The sequence below is a fragment of the Oryx dammah genome, unplaced genomic scaffold, assembly GCF_014754425.2.
Source record: "Oryx dammah isolate SB20612 unplaced genomic scaffold, SCBI_Odam_1.1 HiC_scaffold_21, whole genome shotgun sequence".
Classification (NCBI taxonomy): domain Eukaryota; kingdom Metazoa; phylum Chordata; class Mammalia; order Artiodactyla; family Bovidae; genus Oryx; species Oryx dammah.
Window position 1 is genome coordinate 75,623,941 of NW_024070205.1, and position 21,574 is coordinate 75,645,514.

Consider the following 21,574-nt stretch of genomic DNA (forward strand, 5'->3'; position numbering starts at 1 on the left):
CGGGTCCCGCGGCCGCCGCCCCCGCCGGCGGGGCGCCGGGGCGGGGGGCTGGCCGCACCTCAGGAAGCGGGCGCGGGGCGCGCGCCCGGGGGGCCGCTGGCGGGCCGGTGGGCGCGGGACAGACCCGCCTCGCTCCCTTCGCCCCTTATTTGGTCCCGCGAGGCCCCTGGGGCCAAAGGTGGCTGTTTTTTTTTTATTCTTTTCTTTTTTCGCCGGGGTGGCGGAGGGGAGGGACCGAGGGGAGCGTCTCTGGCTTTCTGTAGTGACAGGAAGTTGGAAAGTGAAAGCGCAGCGAGTCGGAGCTCACCCGGGCCCGGACTTTGATCTCCCCGGGGGCACGCGGTCTTCCGCGTTTCTTCCTCTCCCCACGCTCAGAACCCATCCGGCGTCGACTTTCAGTTCTTTTTCTACTTCTTTCCAGCCAACCCTCTCCCCTCGTTACTTTCCGGTTAGTACACAGCTGCCGCGAGGCTTCCTTCTTGGGAAAACCAGTTGGAAACATCTTTTGGGGGCTGAAGGTTAACTGACCTGGGCAGGGACCTTGTTGACCGAGGTAGTCGAGAGATACACAGTTGGCTTTCCCGGGGCCCCCCCCCCCCCCCGGCTATTGGTATTTGAAGTTTAGGGCATTTAAAGAAAAAGACTTCAGAGTTTCGTCCCTCATCAGAACGGTTCACCCATCTCTTTGGTTAGTGAATAAGATCCTTCTTCCTTTGCTTTTGCCATCTTCCACTAACCGTCCCACTGCGTGGAAAACTTGGTGCTTCAGTATTTAAGACTGTCAGTGGTATTTTCTTTAAAACCTATTGTGATTCAGTTTTCCTCCTCAGTAACTCTCCCCTCTTTGATTTTATTTAAACGTTAGAAACTGCCTAAGTGGAATCCATTTAGGGAAATGTTTTAAAGTTTTATTGTAATAGTACACTTTTAGTGTTCTGTTGGTATGGAATACTGTATAGTTAGATACACCAGGTTACTTTTTGACAGCTGTAAAGGTTTTAACTCAAAATTCGCCTTAATACGTTTTATAATTTGTTTCTATTTTACTTAAGCAGCACTCTGAATTTGGAGACATTTATTTTTTGGGTCTTAGCTACTGTTTCTGAAAAATAGTTGGGCCATGGGTCACCACAGCAACTGGGCTGTGTGTATGATAAACATGTTTAGGGTGGAAAAGGTTTCATTTAGTAGAGACTTCCTTTCCCTAATGAGTTACTTCCAATATGCTCCTTCTTTCCTTTTAGCACAGGAATTAATCTGTCTTTTAAGTGTGAGTGAGTTAGTGTTAGTCGCTCAGTCCTGTCAGACTCTTTGTGACCCCATGGTCTGTGGCCCACCACGCTCCTCTGCCCATGGGATTCTCCAGGCAAGAACACTGGAGTGGGTTGCCATTTCCTTCTCCATTTTAAGTGTTAGAATCAATTACGTTTTCCATATTTAACCCCTCAAAAATCAGATTCCTTCATTTGGATCAGTTAAGTATTTCTCTCCCTCATTATACTACTTCTAAAAAACTCTTTAAAACTGAAATTTAGGGGGAAAACTGTAGTTGTGGAAACATTGAGGTTTTCATGAAAAGGTTTTCAAGAAAAAGGATTTGGGTTTCTTTTGATAAGAGTAAGAATAAAAGTATTAAATATTTGTGTCTCTTTATTTCACCTTTGTAATTTTAAGTAACTTCTGACGTTTTTTTACTTTAATTCTCTTTTACGGCTGAAGAAATCCTTGAATTTCATATCAATGGCACACTTTCAGGAACTCGAAGAGGTTCAGCTTATGTGCCCAGTGGTTCACTGCCTTTTCAATCAAAGAATAAACATGTCAACGTTGAATGAGTAAAATATTCCTTTAAAGTACCTGCTGAGGATGTCCATTTTACGTCTTCCTTAGTTTTTCCTAATGGAAAAAAATTTTTTCCAGTACTTCAGTTCAAAACCACAGTGCCCGTATTTTTCTTCACAATAATTTTCTATCCTAGACACACTGTAAAGTACTACAGAAGCTTCAGCATTTTCCACACAGTTAGGTTCTGCTGTGCAGTATCCAACAGCTCCACCAGGATTTGGCTCAGTCCACAGTTGAGTTCAGTTCAGTCGTGTCTGACTCTTTGCAACCCCATGGACTGCAGCATGCCAGGCTTCCCTGTCCATCACCAACTCCTGGAACTTACTCAAGCTCAATCCACACTTTCCCCTAATAACCGAAGGGAGAGGTGGAAATTAAACCCACACCACCTTGGGAACCCTTCCCGTTTGCTCAGGATGACTCTTGTGTGCTTGTTGCGGAAATACTCATCATTATTTCTGTTGTTTTGTACGTATTGCTTAGCCATTATAAACCTGTAGGGCTCAAGCATTATCTGCAAGATAGGCATAAAACTCTAGGATTTGGTTTGGGGAATTTTTCCAAAAATAAATGAAATTATAGGCACCAAACCTGTAATAGTCTTGATATTCCAGTTCTCTGCTTGTCTGTCCTTTCCCTCCTCCCTCCCTCCTAGCTTCAGCATCGACACCATCGTCTCTCTCACACATACTCACGCTGCTGTAAGCATTCTTAACGTGAAGATGGTGTCTGGAAATGTAAAGACTTGAGTTCTTTGGTTAAGCTGAAATTTACTAGGGAATAGCTGTAACAGATTTAGACTACAAAGAATTGTTTAAGTGGGGAACATACATAGTTCAAAAGTAACTTACCATGACATCACTAGAAGAAAAGCCTCTCTGGTAAATTAAGAGAAATGACAGGGGACCCCTCCCCCTCAACTATACTTGATGGATATAGTATAAAACCACTATTTTAACCCAGCTTAAGTGAGGCTCTGGAAAGCTGTTTTCTAGTGAACATGGTTATTTAGCATTAAAGTAGTACTTCATATTTGTACATTATTGTCAGTTATTATCTAACAATGTAATACTTCTTTACAATCCTAGGTAATGTGAATGCTCTTATCCATCTAGGAAAGTGGTTTCCCTCAGGGACAGAGTACATGACTGTGATGAAAGAGACTTGGATTCATGGCCTCAGTTTCTCCGTTAACTCTCTAACTTTGGGAGGCATCTTCCTTTTTCTATTCTTAATTATTTTCTCATCTCTACTTTTGGATGACAGTATCTCTGTATAACCAGCTTCAAATTTATGACAATAATAGGAGGACATTTTGAATGTCTCAAAAATTACTGAGATATTTTCCAATATAGTTCCTCATCTCTGGTCTTTTTGGAAGCAGACATAGTTAAGGATCCCGTTCTTTGTGAGTTGTACATTGTTAGAGTTAGGTTTCTCAGGCCTAACTTTTGTGTTGTTTGGGGTGTTTGTTTTTAACATTTTTATTGAGATATATTTCACATAGAGTGAAATTCACCTGAAGTGTACAGTTCAGTGGTTTTAGTATATTCCCAGAGTTGTATGGCCACTACCACAATCTAAATTTAGAGTGTTTTCATCACGCCATTAACAGTCACTCCCCTTTTCTTTTCCACACGCATCCCCCATGCCCAGCCCTAAGCAACCACCAGTCTGCTTTTTTTGCCTATTCAGATTAATGGCTGGCTTCTCTCACTTAGCCTAATGTTTTCAAGGTTCATCCATTGAACTAGCCCATATCACTGCTTCATTCCTTTTTCTGGCTAATACTACACTCTGTGGTTATATGGAGGCTTTTCCTGATAGCTCAGTTGGTAAAGAATTTGCTTGCAATGCAGGAGCCCCTGGTTCAATTCCTGGGTCGGAAAGATCTGCTGGAGAAGGGACAGGCTACCCACTGCAGTATTCTTGGGCTTCTCTTGTGGCTCAGCTGGTAAAGAATCCGCCTGCATGTGGGAGACCGGGGTTCGATCCCTGGGTTGGGAAGATCCCCTGGAGAAGGGAAAGGCTACATTTTGCTTGTCTGCTCATCAGTTGATGGACATCTGGGTAGTTTTTACCTTTTTGAATATTATGAATACCACTCTGAACGTCCTGCTTATAAATGTCTATGTGGACATAGATTTTCATTTCTCTGGGACATATACCTAGGAGTGTAATTACTGGGTCATATGCTAACTCTGGGGAACTGCTGCAACCTTTTTCCAAAGTGGCTGTACCAGTTTACATTCCCGTTGGCAGTGTATGAAGGTTTCACTTTTCTCCACATTTTAGCTGATACTTATCGTCTGTCCTTTCTGTTTGGCTGCGCTGGGTCTTCCCTGCTGTGCTCGAGCTCTCTAGCTCTGGTGTCTGGGCTTTTCATTGCGGGGGCTTCTCTTGTTGTGGGGCATAGGCTCAGTGTTGTGGCGCACAGCATGTGGAGTCTTCGGGGATCGAACCCACGTCCCCTGCATTGGCAGGCAGATTCCTGACCACCAGGAGGTCCATCACCTGCCTTTTTGATCATAGCCATCCTAGTAGGTGTGAAGCAGTGTCTTGTGTGGTTTTGATCTTTATTCCCCTAATAACGTCACATTGAGCATCTTTTCATGTGCTTTATTGGCTACCTGTATTACTTTTTGGAGAGATGTCTTTTCAAATCCTTTGCTTATTTTCAATTTTTTTAAATTGTAAGAACTCTTTATTTTTTTTGATGAAATGCTTTCTTCCATTCCAAGGATTGTCTTCTCATTTGATGGAATTGTTTGCAGCACAGAAGTTTTAATTTCTGCTGTTGTCCACTTTATCTGTTTTTATAGTATTTTAACAGAATTGATTTGATTTAATTTCTGTTCTGATCCAGTGAGATCTAATTCACAGACTGAAAACAGGAAGGTTTTATGTATGTGTGTGTATGTGTAAAGTTCCCTTATAGACATTTTAGGATGTGCTTATGTATATTTGGCCAGAGTTTCCACCCTAAGATTTCTTTCTTAGAAACAAGATGTTTTAAAGTTTTTTTGAGGAAAAACCTTTGAGAGAACATTTTCCTGCTGCTCCATTGCCTAAACCAGTGGTTATTAACTGAGATGATACTGTCCCCCAGAATGTTTGACAATGTGTGTAGACATTTTGATTGCCAAATTGGGCAGGAGGTGTTGGTGGCATTTGGTTGGTAGAGGCCAGGGATGTTAAACTGCAATGCCAAAACAGCCTCCAAGAACAAAGGAATTATCTGGCTCAAAATATCAATAGTGCTGAATTTAAGAAACACTGGCCTAAACAGGAAGATCTTAAAACCTGAGATATTGAAAGGCTTTTCAGTTCCAATCTTGATAATCAAATAAAAGTTGCTAATCAAATAAAAGGATCTGTGCAGGTGGACTTCCTGCGGACAGAATGGTGGCAGAACTTGTAAATTAGGGAACATTTTGCTGAGTTTTCAGTGCTGTCAACTTACATGAAAATTTCATTTATTATAATGGAAACTATGCCTCCTATCTCTGGGCCACCCTGAGACGCACAGAACATCCTGGCATATAAATCAACTGGGCTAGTATAGATAGATGCTGAAATGGTGGTCACCTCAGAGAATATGACAATGAATTGTTTTTTTAAAAATATTTTTTTATTTATTTAGCTGCACCAGGTTTTAGTTGTGACATGCAGATTCTTAGTTGGGGCATGTGTGACCTAGTTCTCTGACCACAGATCCAGCCCAGCCCCCTGCATTGGGAGTACAGAGTCTTAGCCCGGGGACCCCCAGGAAGTTCCGACAGTGAGTTTTTAAGATAAAATTTAGTAACAGTGATACTGCACTGGTTGGCATTCATCAGTCTGCTCCTGTAATTTATGAAACTAGCTTATCTCATAGCAAGACTTTTCTTAAGCAGTGTTGCATGTTTAAGAGTTTAGGTCTGTATTCAGATTGCCTGGGTTTAAATCTCAGCTCCACCATTTACTTGTGTGAGCTTAGACAAGTTACTTAACTCTGAAATGAATCAGTTTCTTCACATATAAAATGAGGCTGCAGTAGAATCTGTCTTATAGGATTCTTGTGGGGATGAAATGAGCAATTAATAGTCTAATACATTTAAAGTGCTTAAAACGGTGAGTGACACACAGTGTTGCCTCTTCCAGCTCATTGCTATGGACAGTGCTATCACCCTGTGGCAGTTCCTCCTTCAGCTCCTAAAGGAGCCTCAGAACGACCACATGATCTGCTGGACCTCTAATAATGGGGAGTTCAAGCTTTTGCAGGCAGAAGAGGTGGCTCGTCTCTGGGGCATTCGAAAGAACAAGCCTAATATGAATTATGACAAGCTCAGCCGAGCCCTCAGATACTACTATGTGAAGGTAATACACATCCACCTCAAAACAAAAATTGTTCCTTCTCCTCTGTTGAGGTTAGACATGCTAATGTTGTGGTTTATTTATTAAAATGACTTTTAAATTGAGGTGTAATTGACATATTGCTTTTGAGTGTACAGCATAATGATGCAATATTTGTATGCATTGTGAAATGATCACTATTTTGGTTTTAACTCAATTTATTTTACAGCTTCAGCAGCTTGGAATTAGAATAAATAATTAGACGTAAATGTTCTAAGTGTATTTCTGCAAATTCGTATTCAGTACCGGACTCCCATGCACATATTTTGTTCCTAATTGCAGTTGTCTTTAAAGGAAAAATGATTATAGAGTTGGAATAAGGAAAAGGAAATTTGAGATTCTTCAGCATAGATAAATACTCTTGTTTATATCATGATTTACTTTAAAAATTATCTCATACTGTTTTTTAGGTGTACTTAATTTTTACTGTTTAACCCAGAACACAAATTAATACCTTAAAGAATAACTAGATTTGATTTCTTAGTTAAAATTTTTTTGTTTAATTTCTAATTATTTTGAATACATTCTTGGGCACGGAAGTAAAATAAAATGCTCAAATGAAGAGAATTAGAGTGAGAAGCTGGGATCTTAATTTCTTTCACCTTTGAGTGTTGATATTATCAGCTTTCCTGTGTGGAGAGATGAGGTAAGAAACAGCTGAAGGAAGTAGGAACCTTAGAAGTAATGTTCTAAATTCCTTTTGCTTCCTGAGGATGTGAGTGTTTTTGTACCTTTGGAGTTAAGCAATTAAAATCTTTCAGCTTTTATGCGACATATTAGTTCAGTTGTTAATAAGACATTTAAATGTTTTTAACTTGTACTCCATAATGGTCAGAACTGTGTTTGGAATGGCTGGATAAATTTAGGTGATTTTGAAGTTTTCAAGTAAACTACCTATCAAGTAGAGAACCCCATTCAGTCAGCTTTCTCATGATCTTTGGGGGTGGGGTGGGGTAAAGTTTTAACAAATGGTTAAGAAAAGTTTAAGAAGGTCTGAGTGCTTATTTTATTTATCTACAGAATATCATTAAAAAAGTGAATGGTCAGAAGTTTGTGTACAAGTTTGTCTCGTACCCAGAGATTTTGAACATGGACCCAATGACAGTGGGCAGGGTTGAAGGGGAGTGTGAAGCTTTAAGCCTCAGTGAGCTCAGCAGCAGCAGTTCCAAAGATGTGGAGAATGGCGGGAAAGAGAAGCCACCACAGCCTGGTGCCAAGACCTCCAGCCGCAATGACTACATACACTCCGGCTTATATTCTTCTTTTACTCTCAACTCTCTGAACTCCTCCAATAGGAAGCTTTTCAAATCTATAAAGGTTGAGAATCCAGCTGAGAAATTGGCAGAGAAAAAGTCTCCTCAGGAGCCAACTCCATCTGTTATCAAATTTGTAACAACACCTTCTAAAAAGGCACCAGTTGAACCTCCTGCTGCCTCCATTTCAGCTGGCCCGGGTATTTCTCCATCTTCAGAAGAAACTATCCAAGCATTGGAGACTTTGGCTTCCCCCAGACTGCCTTCCCTGGAAGCACCAACTTCTGCATCGGGAGTGACTGCCCCTTTTACCACCACACCTCCTGTTTCGTCCGTGTCCCCTCTGCAGGAGCCTCCTAGAACTCCTTCACCACCGCTGAGTTCCAACCCAGACATGGACACGGACATGGAATCAGTGGCTTCTCAGCCAATGCAGCTTCCAGAGAACTTGTCCCTGGAGCCTAAAGACCAGGATTCAGCTTTGCTAGAAAAGGACAAAACAAATAATTCATCGAGGTCCAAGAAACCCAAAGGGTTAGAGCTGGCACCGACCCTTGTGATCACGGGCAGTGATCCAAGCCCACTGGGAATATTAAGCCCATCTCTCCCTACAGCTTCTCTTACGCCAGCACTTTTTTCACAGGTAACATTCTCTTTCCTTTTAGTGCCACCATTTATTTTGTTTTTTTTCTCACCTTTTAAAACAAATCCCAAATTTATAACCTTAGTTCTCATTCTGCTACATAGTAGTTTTGCTTTAGAGAGATTATATGTGACCCTGTGAAAGTAACCTAATTTTTCCACTTTCTCCTAAAGAAAATAAGTATATTCTCTCTGGTGGAGGCAGGGTCGGGGGATGGGGGCGGTGATCTTATAAAACAACAGTGACAATGTCACATTAGAAAATAACAGATCCTGTGGACCTTAATAAACATGTGATGTTGAATAACAAGTTTTACAGTTAGCTAACATTAGCTATTTCTTAACTTTTTCATCTCATAGAACATTTAAACATGTTACTCCCAGACCTACTCATTATTAAGGGGAAAGCATGTTTGTGACTCAGTTACCCATTATTTTTCCATACTTGAATTCAGATTGGTTTTGTTTTTCTATTTGACAAAAATTGTATGAGAAACAGTTTAGAAAATACTTTGACCTTTTCCTTTTCTGGGTTGTAAAAGTAATTTCCGACTGTTTCCTCAGGATAAGATTTCAGACTTGGAGATATTTGGAATGGAGAATAGGACAATATTTGGGTTCAGGGCTAATTGTGTATTATTACAAGGATAAAACATAATCCTGATAAGCCATTTAGTTATATTTTTGGCTTGTATATTGCAGACACCCATCTTACTGACTCCAAGCCCCTTGCTCTCCAGTATCCACTTTTGGAGTACTCTCAGCCCTGTTGCTCCCCTGAGTCCAGCCAGACTACAAGGTGCTAACACACTTTTTCAGGTAAATTACATAGAAGCTTGTCTTTCATCACTGGGGTGTGGTAAATGAGCAGAGAGGCAAAATCCACTCTACAGTTAATCATTGTAAAACTTCTATTTAAAAAGTGTTCCTTAGATTTAGTTTTGAATTTCTAAGTGTTAATTTTCTGGCCCGCAAATAACCCAGATAAATATTCACAGCAGAGTTTCCTTTTCATTGTTTAATATTCCATACATTTGAATTAGACTAAGAATTGTTCAATACTGTAGTAGATTTTGAGCTCATCCAACTTTTTAAATCATTTTAAATGCTGGAAATCCTCTTTTCTAAAAAAGTGTGTGTGTGTGTGTGTGTGTGTGTATGTATGTATATTTGGGGGCAATCTCTGCACTTAGATTTCCCCTTTTAACTGAGGATTTTTTTTTAAATAGAAAAAACTCCTGAGAATAATATTATCAAATTCTCCCATTTTCCTGTCACTCAGAATTGATACTCATCAGCATTTTAAATATACATGTATATATTTTAAAAATGAGTATTGCACTACCTCTTAATGAAGATCTTATTAAGAAAGATCTTATAGCTGTAAACCATGATTTTGCCTAAACTATCTAGACTTTATAACTTGTCACCTTTCTTATATTGATTCATTCACTTATTCCAGGGTGACTCCCTGGGAGATTTTCTTAGCTTTTGTAATTTAAATTTTCATTTGTTCTTTTGAAAATGAAATGGTAAGGGGTGGGGAAAGAAAAATATTTTTTTAAATCTTTCTACTAATGCAATTATTTTTACAGAAATTTCTAAATTGCTGAATAGAAAGAGTATGGAAAATTTCCCATATTTCCTTTTACATTTTTGTTTGCCTCTTGCAAAGAGAGAATTGATTTATATAGAGAAAGCCATAGTGCTCTTGTAGCTTCAGCCTGGAATCTCCATATAGATTTGGTCTCAGAATACATGATGGGCAGTGCTTTTCTAGGATGAGCACCCTACAGCTGTTAGCAGCAGGTATGAGATGGGCATCTCCTCTGGACCTCTTTTTGACAGTGTGACTTGCTATATAATTGAATTGTAGTCTACAGAGTGCATGCTGTCATTTACTGAACTTTCTATAACCATTTGAAGTCAAGTGTGAACCTGTGTACTTCAGCATCTAAGGAAAAGTATAGATTTGTTCTTTACATTCCATCAAGGTAGGCTGGAGAGTGTTAATATGTAAGACAAACATTTTTTTGTTTAAGTTTTTGTGACATCATATTGTTCCATGATAAACAGTTGGTGCCTTTGTCCGGTGAGCCTCTGCAGGTGCTGCTGTGTTCTGCCTTAGGGACTGTAACAGGGACAGAAAGTGAAGTTTAGGATTGCATAATAGGATGATAATGTGTTTTATTTTCTTTCTCAGTTTCCTTCTGTGCTGAACAGTCATGGGCCGTTCACTCTGTCTGGCCTGGATGGACCTTCTACCCCTGGCCCATTTTCCCCAGATCTACAGAAAACATAACCTATGCACTTGTGGAACGAGAGAATCAAGGAATAAGGAAAGAGAAAGACATTCAAGTGAGGGATTGACACTTCACAATGCTGATAATAGACTGTTATGATTTCTGCCGTTCCCCATTAAAATGCTTTTTAGGATTCCCTTTGAATAGGACTCAAGCTAGACTGTGTATAAAAATGCCTTAATTGGAGTCCAAACTCCACCTCCCTCTTTCTTTCCTTTTTAAAAATATTGTGAACCTTGTGTTAAGGAAATTTTTAATGGGATTTATGAGCAAGCTATGCTTTGCAAGAGAATTAAGAACAAAGTTACTCCTCTTGCCTTATTGGGACCCTTTGGCAGTTATGCTTTGAGCATATTATATAAAGAAATACTAGTTAAATGAAATTAGCCATATCTTTAGGACTTACCTGTGCTCTGTTAAATACTAAAAGTGAGTTGTGCATAAGCAGTGGAGGAAAAAGAATCATTCCTATTCACACAAAGTACGATTCGAGCAGGACTATTGGGGATATTCTGTTTTGCTGTGAAGCATAATGTATGTAAGCAACTCCACAAACAGTTCGCTTATTTACATTTATTCAGGGTGGTTCCCTTAGCCGTATGTATGATCTTGACTGAATGTGAACAGAGCATGGAGCTAGTTTATTCCCACATAAGGAGATTTTTAAACCTGGGGCTTAAGGCAGTGTTTGGAACAAACAGTGAGAATATGGGGCCTCATATCTGGCACAGAAATGTCATCTGCTGGTATGATTCCACACCTATGGAATACTTATGGTAAATGATGGCTTTTAGGGAGATGGACCTGGGATTTGAGAGTCTGAGGCATCTCTGAGTCAAGGATTCAATGGAAAAAACTTGAAACAACATGTAGGCGTTTCCCAGTTAGAAGATACTCAGTGTGAAGGACCTTTTTTTCTGTTCATTTAATCCCATTTCCTACTGTTTGTTTATCTTTTAAATTTAAAGTTGTTAGAGGTTGTGATAGTTTTAATTAGGAAGATGAAAAGCAAAGTGAACTCTTTAAATCTGTAGTGAGGTAAAAATATACTTATTTCTTTGATTTTTTTTTTTTTTTAATTAGGAAGTAGCAAAGCTCATCTGGAAGTGCTCATACATAGGGACTGGATCATTTGTATTAGTAGATAGGCCTTCATCTCTGCCAGACTTGTGAAATGTTAGCATATAGTCATCACTGCCAGGTACAGACATTTATTGAACCCCTAAGCTGATTTGATGCCAACATCACAGTGGAGTCTTTTGGAAAATTTGGCTTTAAAGTCCAGGATTAGATGATATGCCGCTGCCACCGCCCTGCCCATTAAACTAATCTTTCAAGCCTAGAAATAGTTCCTATAATTGAATGACTTGAACTAAATGGTATATGAAAGTAGTAAAGGACTTGAGGGCTCAAAGCGACTCTGCTGTAAACCAGCATCTTCCAGTTGTATATGTTTGCTTGAAATTTGTTTTATACAGTATAGAGAAACTCTGGTGTAAGATGTCTGTGCTAGTTCATTAGTAGCAGAAGGATGGTATTCAGGGAGCTGCCTTTATATTTGTAGTGTTGGAGACCGGTTACTGTTTAATTTGTGGTTATCAGCTGAAAAGTTCTGTTCCTAAGATGTGCAATAGTAGTGTTGAAAGGTACTGTTCAATAACGATGGGGAACAGACATACTGGATTTTTTTTCCCACATTTGCATGCTTTTTTGAAATCAGACTGCTCAGCAGTGCTTTGGACTAGTTTTATTAGCTTAATTCACATTTTATACATTAGATAAGTAAATATTGATGGCTTGATTTAACTAGTATTTAAATTTTTGAAAGCACAAAAAGTATTTTACTTTGAATCAAAGGAGAAAAGCCATTGGTTTGTTTTCACGGATAGTATCTTTGATTACTGTTTTAGTAAAAGGGTGCCTGGGAACCAACAGCACTATTAAAACTCAGTCAAAGCAACTTCCTAGGAACCAGTTTTAGTGAGTCCTCTGCCTGTAAACCTCTCCTGTAAGTCTCTGAGAGGTGTGGGCCTTAGGAGGTTGATGATGACCTGCTTTTTCTTTGAGATCAACTATTTAGGGGAAGCTGGTGTATGTTTGTGTGTGTGTGTGTGTGTTCACGTTTTTAAATTAAATAAAACTGCAACCATAGTGAAGTGTATGAGGCAGGTTGTTCTATTTGTAAACTACCTCCTTCCTGGGAAAGCCTCTGATTTTGAAACATCCACAGAGTTCTTCTTAGCATCAAAAGGTGACATACCACTTCAGATCAGTATTCACTGGAGAGACTTTTATTTGGTAGCTGTAGCTGGTATCCATCACTAGTCACTTTGCCAGGATGAATGCTGGTAGGCAGAAGTAGCCCAGGTTAAAATAGGGGAGCAGGTTTAGTGAACTTTGGCAGCTTCTGCTGTGATTAGCTTAGCTTTTCATTTGCTCTGGCCGGTATCTAAATCAGTTGTGTGCTGGGAGGTGTTTAACCACCAGGCTGTCTGAAGGGGAAAAGGCCTTAAATTGTAGCATTTGCTGAGTCCATTCTGTGGTGTAACTGACTCCCCTGTGGCTGACTAGGCCACCACCTTGGAGCTGAGAACGGATGCCCACAGCGGGCTCAGGGCCACACACTCAGCCAGTGAACCACTGCGTTTATTCTGCCCTCGGATGGATTGTCGCCTAATTTCTAAAATATTTTTTTCCTTTTGGTTTGTCATAGTGCTTTTGTGATGTGATATTCTTCATGGCCATATTTTTGTATTCAAAGATGGAAATTTCCATTGATTTTTGAAAAAATTTACACGTGATGGAAGAATCCAAAAACCCTCAAAAGATCAACCTTAAGCTTCTTAGAGTTAAAAGTTAAAATATAGATTCAGCTTTTCTATATTTTGGTGGCTAAAATACAGGTAATGTGACTTTTTCTTTAGATTTTGATGGGGAAAATAAGCCCATGAGCCTATATAGTAAAATGGAACTGGATTTTTTTTTTACACTGGATTTTTTTTTTGTACACTCAAAGAATTCCTTGAAGATTTACGTACTCTATTAGAGATTTTTTTAAAAAAGGTTAGACTGACTGTTTAATCTATTTACATGGCATGATTTCTGGTTTTTTCATCCTATGTGTCACTTAGGTTTGGAGGGACATGTAAATCAGAGGCTTGGAACTCGAGCTGAAACTGCAGGCTGGTGATGTTACACTTCAGTGCCATTGACAGCTGTAATTATGTGATGTCCACTCTAATGACAGCATTTCATGCTGACCTCAGAACTTGTGTTAGGATTCTAAAGTTCTCAAAGTCAGTTCTAATGAATTTAGGCCCAGTAGAGCCACTCTTTGGCATTTCAGAAAAACATTCTCTAAGCTTTTTGAACACACACCTTGATCAATAAAAGGCTTTGAACACAATCCCCTATTGCAAATTTGTGTGTATGTTTGTCAGGTTATGTACTGCTAAAGTCATATGTATACTATAAGACATACACAAAAACAGAAATTAAGGGTGATATAAAAATAAATCTTGAGCAGAAATTCTGATGTTTTCCCTGCATCCAGCAGATGGTCTTGTGTACCTTCTGGTGCACACTCTGCTTTAAAGACCCCTGACTCAGTGTATTGGTTCTCAGTCTGATCTTGAAAAAAAAGTTTTGGTTGTGATATATGGGGAAATCCTTTACATATTTGATCTGATTTTTATGTAAAATCTCTACAAGAGATTAAGAACTTTTCAGCAGAGTTTGTCATCAGCTTTCTGAAATCTCCTGTTTCTTTTTCACATGTTGGTAAATAACCCATTACCAAATGTTTTACAGAGCTTCATGCTTACTATTTGTTGACAGTGTGGTTGTCTCTTTTCATATTAGGTGTGACTTTAAAATTTACTGGCCACTCGCAAATTTCTTTTGGCCTTATTATTGTTATATTTTACCAACAATTTCAGAATTACTTCAAGTTGCTTTCTTTTAAAATACGTAACAACTTCCATTTTCTTGCTGCATTAGTCAGTTGTTGTTATTATTTTGGTAATATTTTGGTATCTGAAGAAATACTTTCTTGATGAGCCTGTTCTGTGTATCACTTCATTTACTGTATATTTTTTATTTGCCTATGCCAGAAATCTAGAATTGTGCTGAGGTACCATTCTTAGGTATGTGAACAAGTATGGTGACAAATGTAGGTCTCTGTGCAGAAGCCTGCAGTTCTGAGTGAAGGACCACTTTCCAGTATGAAAGCTAGACTCCTCACAAAGTCCGTGGTCTGTTATGTGAGGGTGTGATAGGATGGAATTGAGAAGTTAATTGTTCAATTCATAGTAGTGAAGTGGAGGCCAGCCATAATTGTTTCAGGCAGGTACTCTGACCAGAGAATCAGTTGGGTGGAAAGTGTTTTGTTAGTTATCTTCCTGGTTTGGGGTCAGCAGAGTGTTTTGTTACTGTTTTTAATGCTGCTTGCATTGCCTGAAACAAGGTGCCCTGTTATTCTTCTGTGTCAACAGAACTCTGCTTACTGAGGTTGAAGTTTTAATCTTAGAATCTAGAATTCTTGTGGGTGGTGGTGTATTAAGCAAGAAGAGAAGGCGGTTTGATTTCATTTCTCATACTTGGTGGAACCTGTTAGAAGGAAAGTCATGTTTTTACCTGTAAATGGAGCAGATCTGAAAAGGTGAGTTGTTGATGTAGTATAAATGTTCCATTTGAAGCTGCTGGTTTCTTCAAGCTCTTTTTCTTGAAGAAAAAAAAAATTGTGATAGATTGACAGCCTGGCAGAAAACAGTGATCTCTAGGGTGCTGCCATCTGCACTTAGCCCTTATGAAAATGGAAATGAGAGTGGTTTACCTGAGAGGGGCAAGGTCAGCTCTAAGCTTTCTATAGAAACCAGGAGATTCAGGTGGTTGTTAACATTTTAAATGATACCTTTAACAAAAAAATTTATGAGGGATACAATCAAGCATAGTAAGTCTCTTGAACTCTAATCTTTTGAGTATAATACACATCAAGAAGTTTTATGAGGCTTACATTTTTATTTTAAAATATTTAATTGGGAAGCCAGAGCATTTTTCCCAAGTCATTCTGATTGGCTGAGTGCGTGTGCATGTGTACTGATCATTGACTTTTGTGAGTGTATGTGTGTGTATAAATAAGTATTTTCAGAGGGAACATGTGGCCATCCTAGTCGAGGGTGGTTCTTAGGCTATCTTATAACTAAAACTTAAGAAGAAAATTGGCTGCACTTTGCAGTTGTCGCTTTTTAAAAAATTAATGCCTTGCATATTTCCACTTTTTTAAATGCATAGAATCATAGGCCTTAAAAATTGCTTGTCAACATTTTAGAAATACTGTATAGTGCTGCCTGTGACATACTTTAAGCAAAGTCACCATAAACTGTTCTCTTATGTTCATGTACTATTGAGCAAATAAGGATGTTCTTTCTAAAAATCTCTACATTTTTGTGTAAAATCCTTGCTATATTGCATTCTAAGTTTCTCAGAGAGGATGTTTATACCAGATGTAGTATTTCTAAAATACAGATCTTACCATGATTGAGCTAGTGGTGGAGAAATTCTGGCATTGTAGCCTATTTATCCTTTTGAACTATACATAGAAAGCATTCACAGAAACCTCAGTATCTTGGGCTGAATGTTCTTAGCTTTGCCTTGTTTCCCATCTCATCAGGGCCCATTCTGGTTCTTGTCCCCTCCAAGGATTATGAGCCCTGCGAAGACAGGCCTGGGATCTTCTGGACAAGTTTTGGGGATGGGGGTGCCCTGTGGTTGGGCCTGACTTCTAGCTGGTGGAATCGTTCAAGCCTGCCTAGAGTTCAGGGGTGGGAATGCCGTGTACTGGGATGACATTACTTGGCACTTTTGGGGCACCATTATTAGCACTGTTTTGTTTTTTAATAACTGGAAGCACTTAATAATTATTTTGTTTAATTTCAGCTTAAGGATATTGAGGGTCAGGGACGTTAAGGTTTATTGTTTATACTTTCTGGAACTTAAGACTATTTGGAGAAGGGATAAATGGATTATCCAGTGAGCCATTTTAGGCCCTGTAAGGTATGCTCTTTTGACCAGGATGCTTTTTAAAAATTTACAAGCTTTTAATATTGTGCTTTTGTAAAAATGTATGACTTTTAATAACTTGCAGTTGGTGGATTATACTCAACTTTGTGAACTTGCCAACTTTCTTTTCTGTTTAATCATTGTTGCTTATTGTCTTATCACGTAGGGGACGTAGTCCCTTCTAAGACATTTCATACTTTTTTTTTTGATGGCAGTATTACCAAGGGTGTTTATATGTACATTACATTCATTGCTTATGTGATAAAGGAACATATTGTATGAACTTCCCTGTTCAGTATTAGTGAAATTAAGATACGTATATGTGAAATTAACTAAGATGCATATATGTAAAGGCAGAAATGAATACAACTAATTTTTTATTAACTGAGGCCTATTTATTTGGTTTGGCCATTCAGCCTTTTCTAGTCACAATCATAGGTAATTTTTTCACTTTTACCTTCTAGCAGTTTCGTTTATCTTTGTGGGTAGAGAAGATTAAATATGAAACTGAGTCCAGTCATTTTGCTACTGATGGGCTTTCGATTGAGGCAAATACAATTTTCGGCTAAAACTAGTTTTTAGAATGAAAAAACTTTTCACTAGATAATCCAAGTTAACTTTTTAAAAAAGTGTACAATCTTGTGTTTTGAAGAACAAACTAATAATTTTCTATGAGTCCTACTGGATCTTCAAGTGTGGACATCACTTGAAAATTAAATAATGTTAAACTTTTGATTTTCACCCACTGAATCTGTAAGTCAGGAAAAAAAAAAAAAAAAGCATGTCTGCTGTGGTGTTAACACAAAGAGATGTATCCTTTACATCAGTGTGTCTTAGTTTTCCTCTGTGGTAATAAGAACTTGTCAGGGTGCTTTCCTCAGACTTTGATTCATTCAACTGGGAAGACAGTTACTTCATTGTTTGTTTTTCCCATTGTTTATTCTGTTGAAATCTGTCTCTCATAATATCTAGTATCCTCTACTTTTGTATAAACAGAATACTTACATAAAATGCCAGTGCACACCTACCTACCCAAAAGACTGCATTACTGTTAAAGTGTCATTAATAATCTGTCTTGATTAACTTCAGTGTAACTTACATGAGGGAGACCTTCAAAGTATTAAAACCACATTTCTTTTTCCTAAAACAATTCAAGTGACGGTAACTGCCTACATTTATTAAAATCACATCAATCGTTGATGCAACTGGAGAGAGACTGCCACCTCTCTAGCTGAGCTGTCTGACTTACCTGTTGGGAAACTAAAGGGTGTTGTCTTAAGGTGGTTAGGATTAGCCAGAGCCTTAGCTCTACGTGTGTGGGGCAGAGAAATTTTACAGAATCTAGGTTGGTGAGGAAGAGCCTGCGCTGACACTTTGAGGGCTTTAAAATATGCTGCTTTTAAGAGGAAAATATGTAGTTAATACTCAGTGCATCTCCAGACAGAGTAAGGGATTGCTCTGAAAACTAATCAGGTGATCTTTGTTTTCTATTACTTCAAGTTTTATACAAAATATTGTTAAATTCTGTAATGATGATATGCATCCTTTTAGAAAGATAATACATTTTAAAAAACTATTTTATGTAAGAACTGACAGAGGAATTTGCTTTGTATAATGGCAAGCTGGCTTTAAGAAAGCACTGTATCAAATTTACAAGTCCAAAATGATATAGATATGTTAATAGATGTATGTGCAACTAGATATGGACAATTGTATTTTTTTAAATAAATATTTTTAATAAAATGAGTTTCTGAATTACTTCCCTCCTTTCTCATCTATTGAGGTAGTCTCTATGTATTAAATTTCCATCTGTGCTAAATGTGGATGAGGAAAGTTCAGCTTTTCCAAAGGTTATCACTAAACCCTGGCCTTCAGCTATTTGATATATATCTACATTAAAATATTTAAAGCCTGTGTTGAGATAGGTAGTGAAAAGAGGAAATTGTAAAATGATTGTTGATATAAAAAGGAATTAAAAGAATACTAACTGGCTAGAAAAATTATTTGCCTTGTGAAATCTTTTTATTTTGCCTTTAAATTTTACTTACATTTTTCAGTTCAGTTCAGTCACTCAGTCGTGTCCGACTCTTTGTGACCCCATGAACCGCAGCACTCCAGGCCTCCCTGTCCATCGTCCATTGAGTTGGTGATGCCATCCAGCCATCTCATCCTCTGTCGTCCCCTTCTCTTCCTGCCTTCAATCTTTCCCAGCATCAGGATCTTTTCAAATGAGTCAGCTCTTCACATCAGGTGGCCAGAGTATTGGAGTTTCAGCTTCAACATCAGTCCTTCTGATGAATATTGACAACTGATATCCTTTAGAATGGACTGGTTGGATCTCCTTGCAGTCCAAGGGACTCTCAAGAGTCTTCTCCAACACCAAAGTTCAAAAGCATCAATTCTTCTGCACTCAGCTTTCTTTACAGTCCAACTCTCACATCCCTACATTACTACTGGAAAAACCATAGCCTTGACTAGACGGCCCTTTGTGGGCAAAGTAATGTCTCTGCTTTTGAATATGCTGTCTAGATTGGTCATAACTTTTCTTCCAAGGAGTAAGCGTCTTTTAATTTCATGGCTGCAGTCACCATCTGCAGTGATTATGGAGCCCCCCAAAATAAAGTCTGCCACTCTTTCCACTGTTTCCCCATCTGTTTGCCATGAAGTGATGGGACAAGGTGCCATGATCTTAGTTTTCTGAATGTTGAGCTTTAAGCCAACTTTTTCACTCTCCTCTTTCACTTTCATCAAGAGTCTCTTTAGTTCTTCTTCACTTTTCTGCCATAAGGGTGGTGTCATCTGGATATCTGAGGTTATTGATATTTCTCCTGGCAATCTTGACTCCAGCTTGTGCTTCATCCAGTCCAGCGTTTCTCATGATGTACTCTGCATAGAAGTTAAATAAGCAGGGAGATAATATACAGCCTTGACCTACTCCTTTTCCTATTTGAAACCAGTCTGTTGTTCCATGTCCAGTTCTAACTGTTGCTTCCTGACCTGCATACAGATTTCTCAAGAGGCAGGTCAGGTGGTATGGTATTTTCCATCTCTTTCAGAAGTTTCCACAGTTTATTGTGATCCACACAGTCAAAGGCTTTGGCATAGTGAATAAAGCAGAAATAGATGTTTTTCTGGAACTCTCTTGCTTTTTCCATGATCCAACAGATGTTGGCAATTTGATCTCTGGTTCCCCTGCCTTTTCTAAAACCAGCATGAACATCTGAAAGTTCACAGTTCACGTATTGCTGAAGCCTGGCTTGGAGAATTTTGAACATTACTTTGCTAGCATGTGAGATGATTGCAATTGTGCGGTAGTTTGAGCATTCTTTGGCATTGCCTTTCTTAGGGATTGGAATGAAAACTGACATTTTCCAGTCCTGTGGCCACTGCTGAGTTTTCCAGATTTGCTGACATATTGAGTGCAGCACTTTCACAGTATCATCTTTTATGATTTGAAAGAGTTCAACTGGAATTCCATCCCCTCCACTAGCTTTGTTTGTAGTGATGCTTCCTAAGGCCCACTTGACTCTGGCTCTAGGTGAGTGATCACATCATGGTTATCTGGGTGGTGAAGATCTTTTTTGTACAGTTCTGTGTATTCTTGCCACCTCTTCTTAATATCTTCTGCTTCTGTTAGATCCATACCATTTCTATCCTTTATTGAGCCCATCCTTTCATGAAATGTTCCCTTGGTATCTCTGATTTTCTTGAAGAGATCTCTAGTCTTTCCCATTCTATTGTTTTCCACTATTTCTTTGCATTGATTGCTGAGGAAGGCTTTCTTATCTCTCCTTGCTATTCTTTGGAACTCTGCATTCAGATGGGTATATCTTTCCTTTTCTTCTTTGCTTTTGGCTTCTCTTCTTTTCACAGCTATTTGTAAGGCCTCCTCAGACAGCCATTTTGCTTTTTTGCATTTCTTTTTCTTGGGGATGCTCTTGCTTCCTGTCTCCTGTACAATGTCACAAACCTCCGTCCATAGTTCATTTTTCATAGTTACATTTTAAAGAAGTATTTAAATTTTAATCAGACTTTTTTGTTTTAGTCTTTTGTAAGTAGCAGCTTTTGCTTATTTCCACTCTAGGCACTGTTTCTTCACAGTTTTTCAAATTAGAAACTAGAGACTTCAGTTTGTTTAGCAAGTGAAATTAGGCCTTTTTAGAACTGGTCTGATAAACATGGATGCAGGTGGGGTTAATAGGTGTAAAATCACATTGGAGGTCTGTTTGATGTGTCCAGATGAAAGTCAGAGAAACAGTGCTCCGAGGGGCATGGCGGCCCTGGTGAGACCTCTCTTCAGACGGTGGGCAGTGTTCCCTCAGCACAGTGGGTGGTACCTACTAGTGAGGCTCGCTGGATTCTCCTAGACCAACGTTCCAGTACCTAGGACAGTACTCCAATGAGGGCGAATAAGTTTGAGAAATTGGGTCTTTTCCTCGTGGAGAGTCAGAAAGCCTTTTAGAATACTAAAAGCTCTAAGGAGTCCTTTAGGAAAAAAGCTTGCTTAATCCACCATTCTAATCTCTCTGACTGCTGACACACCCTCTTTTGAGAGCCATAATGTCGCTTCTGTAATTACTTTGTATTTCACAGATGCATCTAGTGATAGACAAATATCCTAATATTGGGTAATTTCCCAGGGCTGGGATTATTAGGTAGGAGAGAATCATTAACAGTTCTAAGATTTCATATTGATTGTCACTACAAAGCACTGCACTTACTGGAATACGCAGTGTCACTGTGAAGGGAGTCCATGAAGTTGACTTCATTTGGAATAGTTTTACAGTGAGAGGGCAGTATACAATGAAACATGAAACAGCAACAGTAATTTCTAGTGGCTTCCCTGGTGGCTCAGAGGTTAAAGCGTCTGCCTCCAATGCGGGAGACCCAGGTTCGATCCCTGGGTCGAGAAGATCCCCTGGAGAAGGAAATGGCAATCCACTCCAGTATTCTTGCCTGGAGAATCCCATGGACAGAGAAGCCTAGTAGGTTACAGTCCACGGGGTCGCAAAGAGTCGGACACGACTGAGCGACTTCACCTTCACCTTCGCGCAAGGTTAGGTGGCAAGCACTGGT

General features: G+C 39.1%; 1 protein-coding gene across 1 annotated transcript; it reads left to right on the forward strand.

The window, feature by feature from the left end:
- The first annotated feature begins 5,807 nt into the window (after positions 1-5,807).
- On the forward strand, positions 5,808-18,498 carry ELK4 (ETS transcription factor ELK4). Its single transcript, XM_040262971.1, has 4 exons — positions 5,808-6,204; positions 7,261-8,136; positions 8,838-8,954; positions 10,339-18,498. Exons 1-4 carry the CDS (start codon positions 5,998-6,000, stop codon positions 10,435-10,437), a joined length of 1,299 nt encoding a protein of 432 aa, XP_040118905.1. The 5' UTR covers positions 5,808-5,997; the 3' UTR covers positions 10,438-18,498.
- The last annotated feature ends 3,076 nt before the right edge of the window (positions 18,499-21,574 follow it).

Bases quoted from the DNA above. Each gene is read 5' to 3' on its own strand.
- ELK4 (XM_040262971.1), top strand. From the start codon at position 5,998: ATGGACAGTGCTATCACCCTGTGGCAGTTCCTCCTTCAGCTCCTAAAG. The intron at 6,205-7,260 runs GTAATACACATC...ATTTATCTACAG, and splicing joins TCAGATACTACTATGTGAAG to AATATCATTAAAAAAGTGAA. The intron at 8,137-8,837 runs GTAACATTCTCT...TGTATATTGCAG, and splicing joins CGCCAGCACTTTTTTCACAG to ACACCCATCTTACTGACTCC.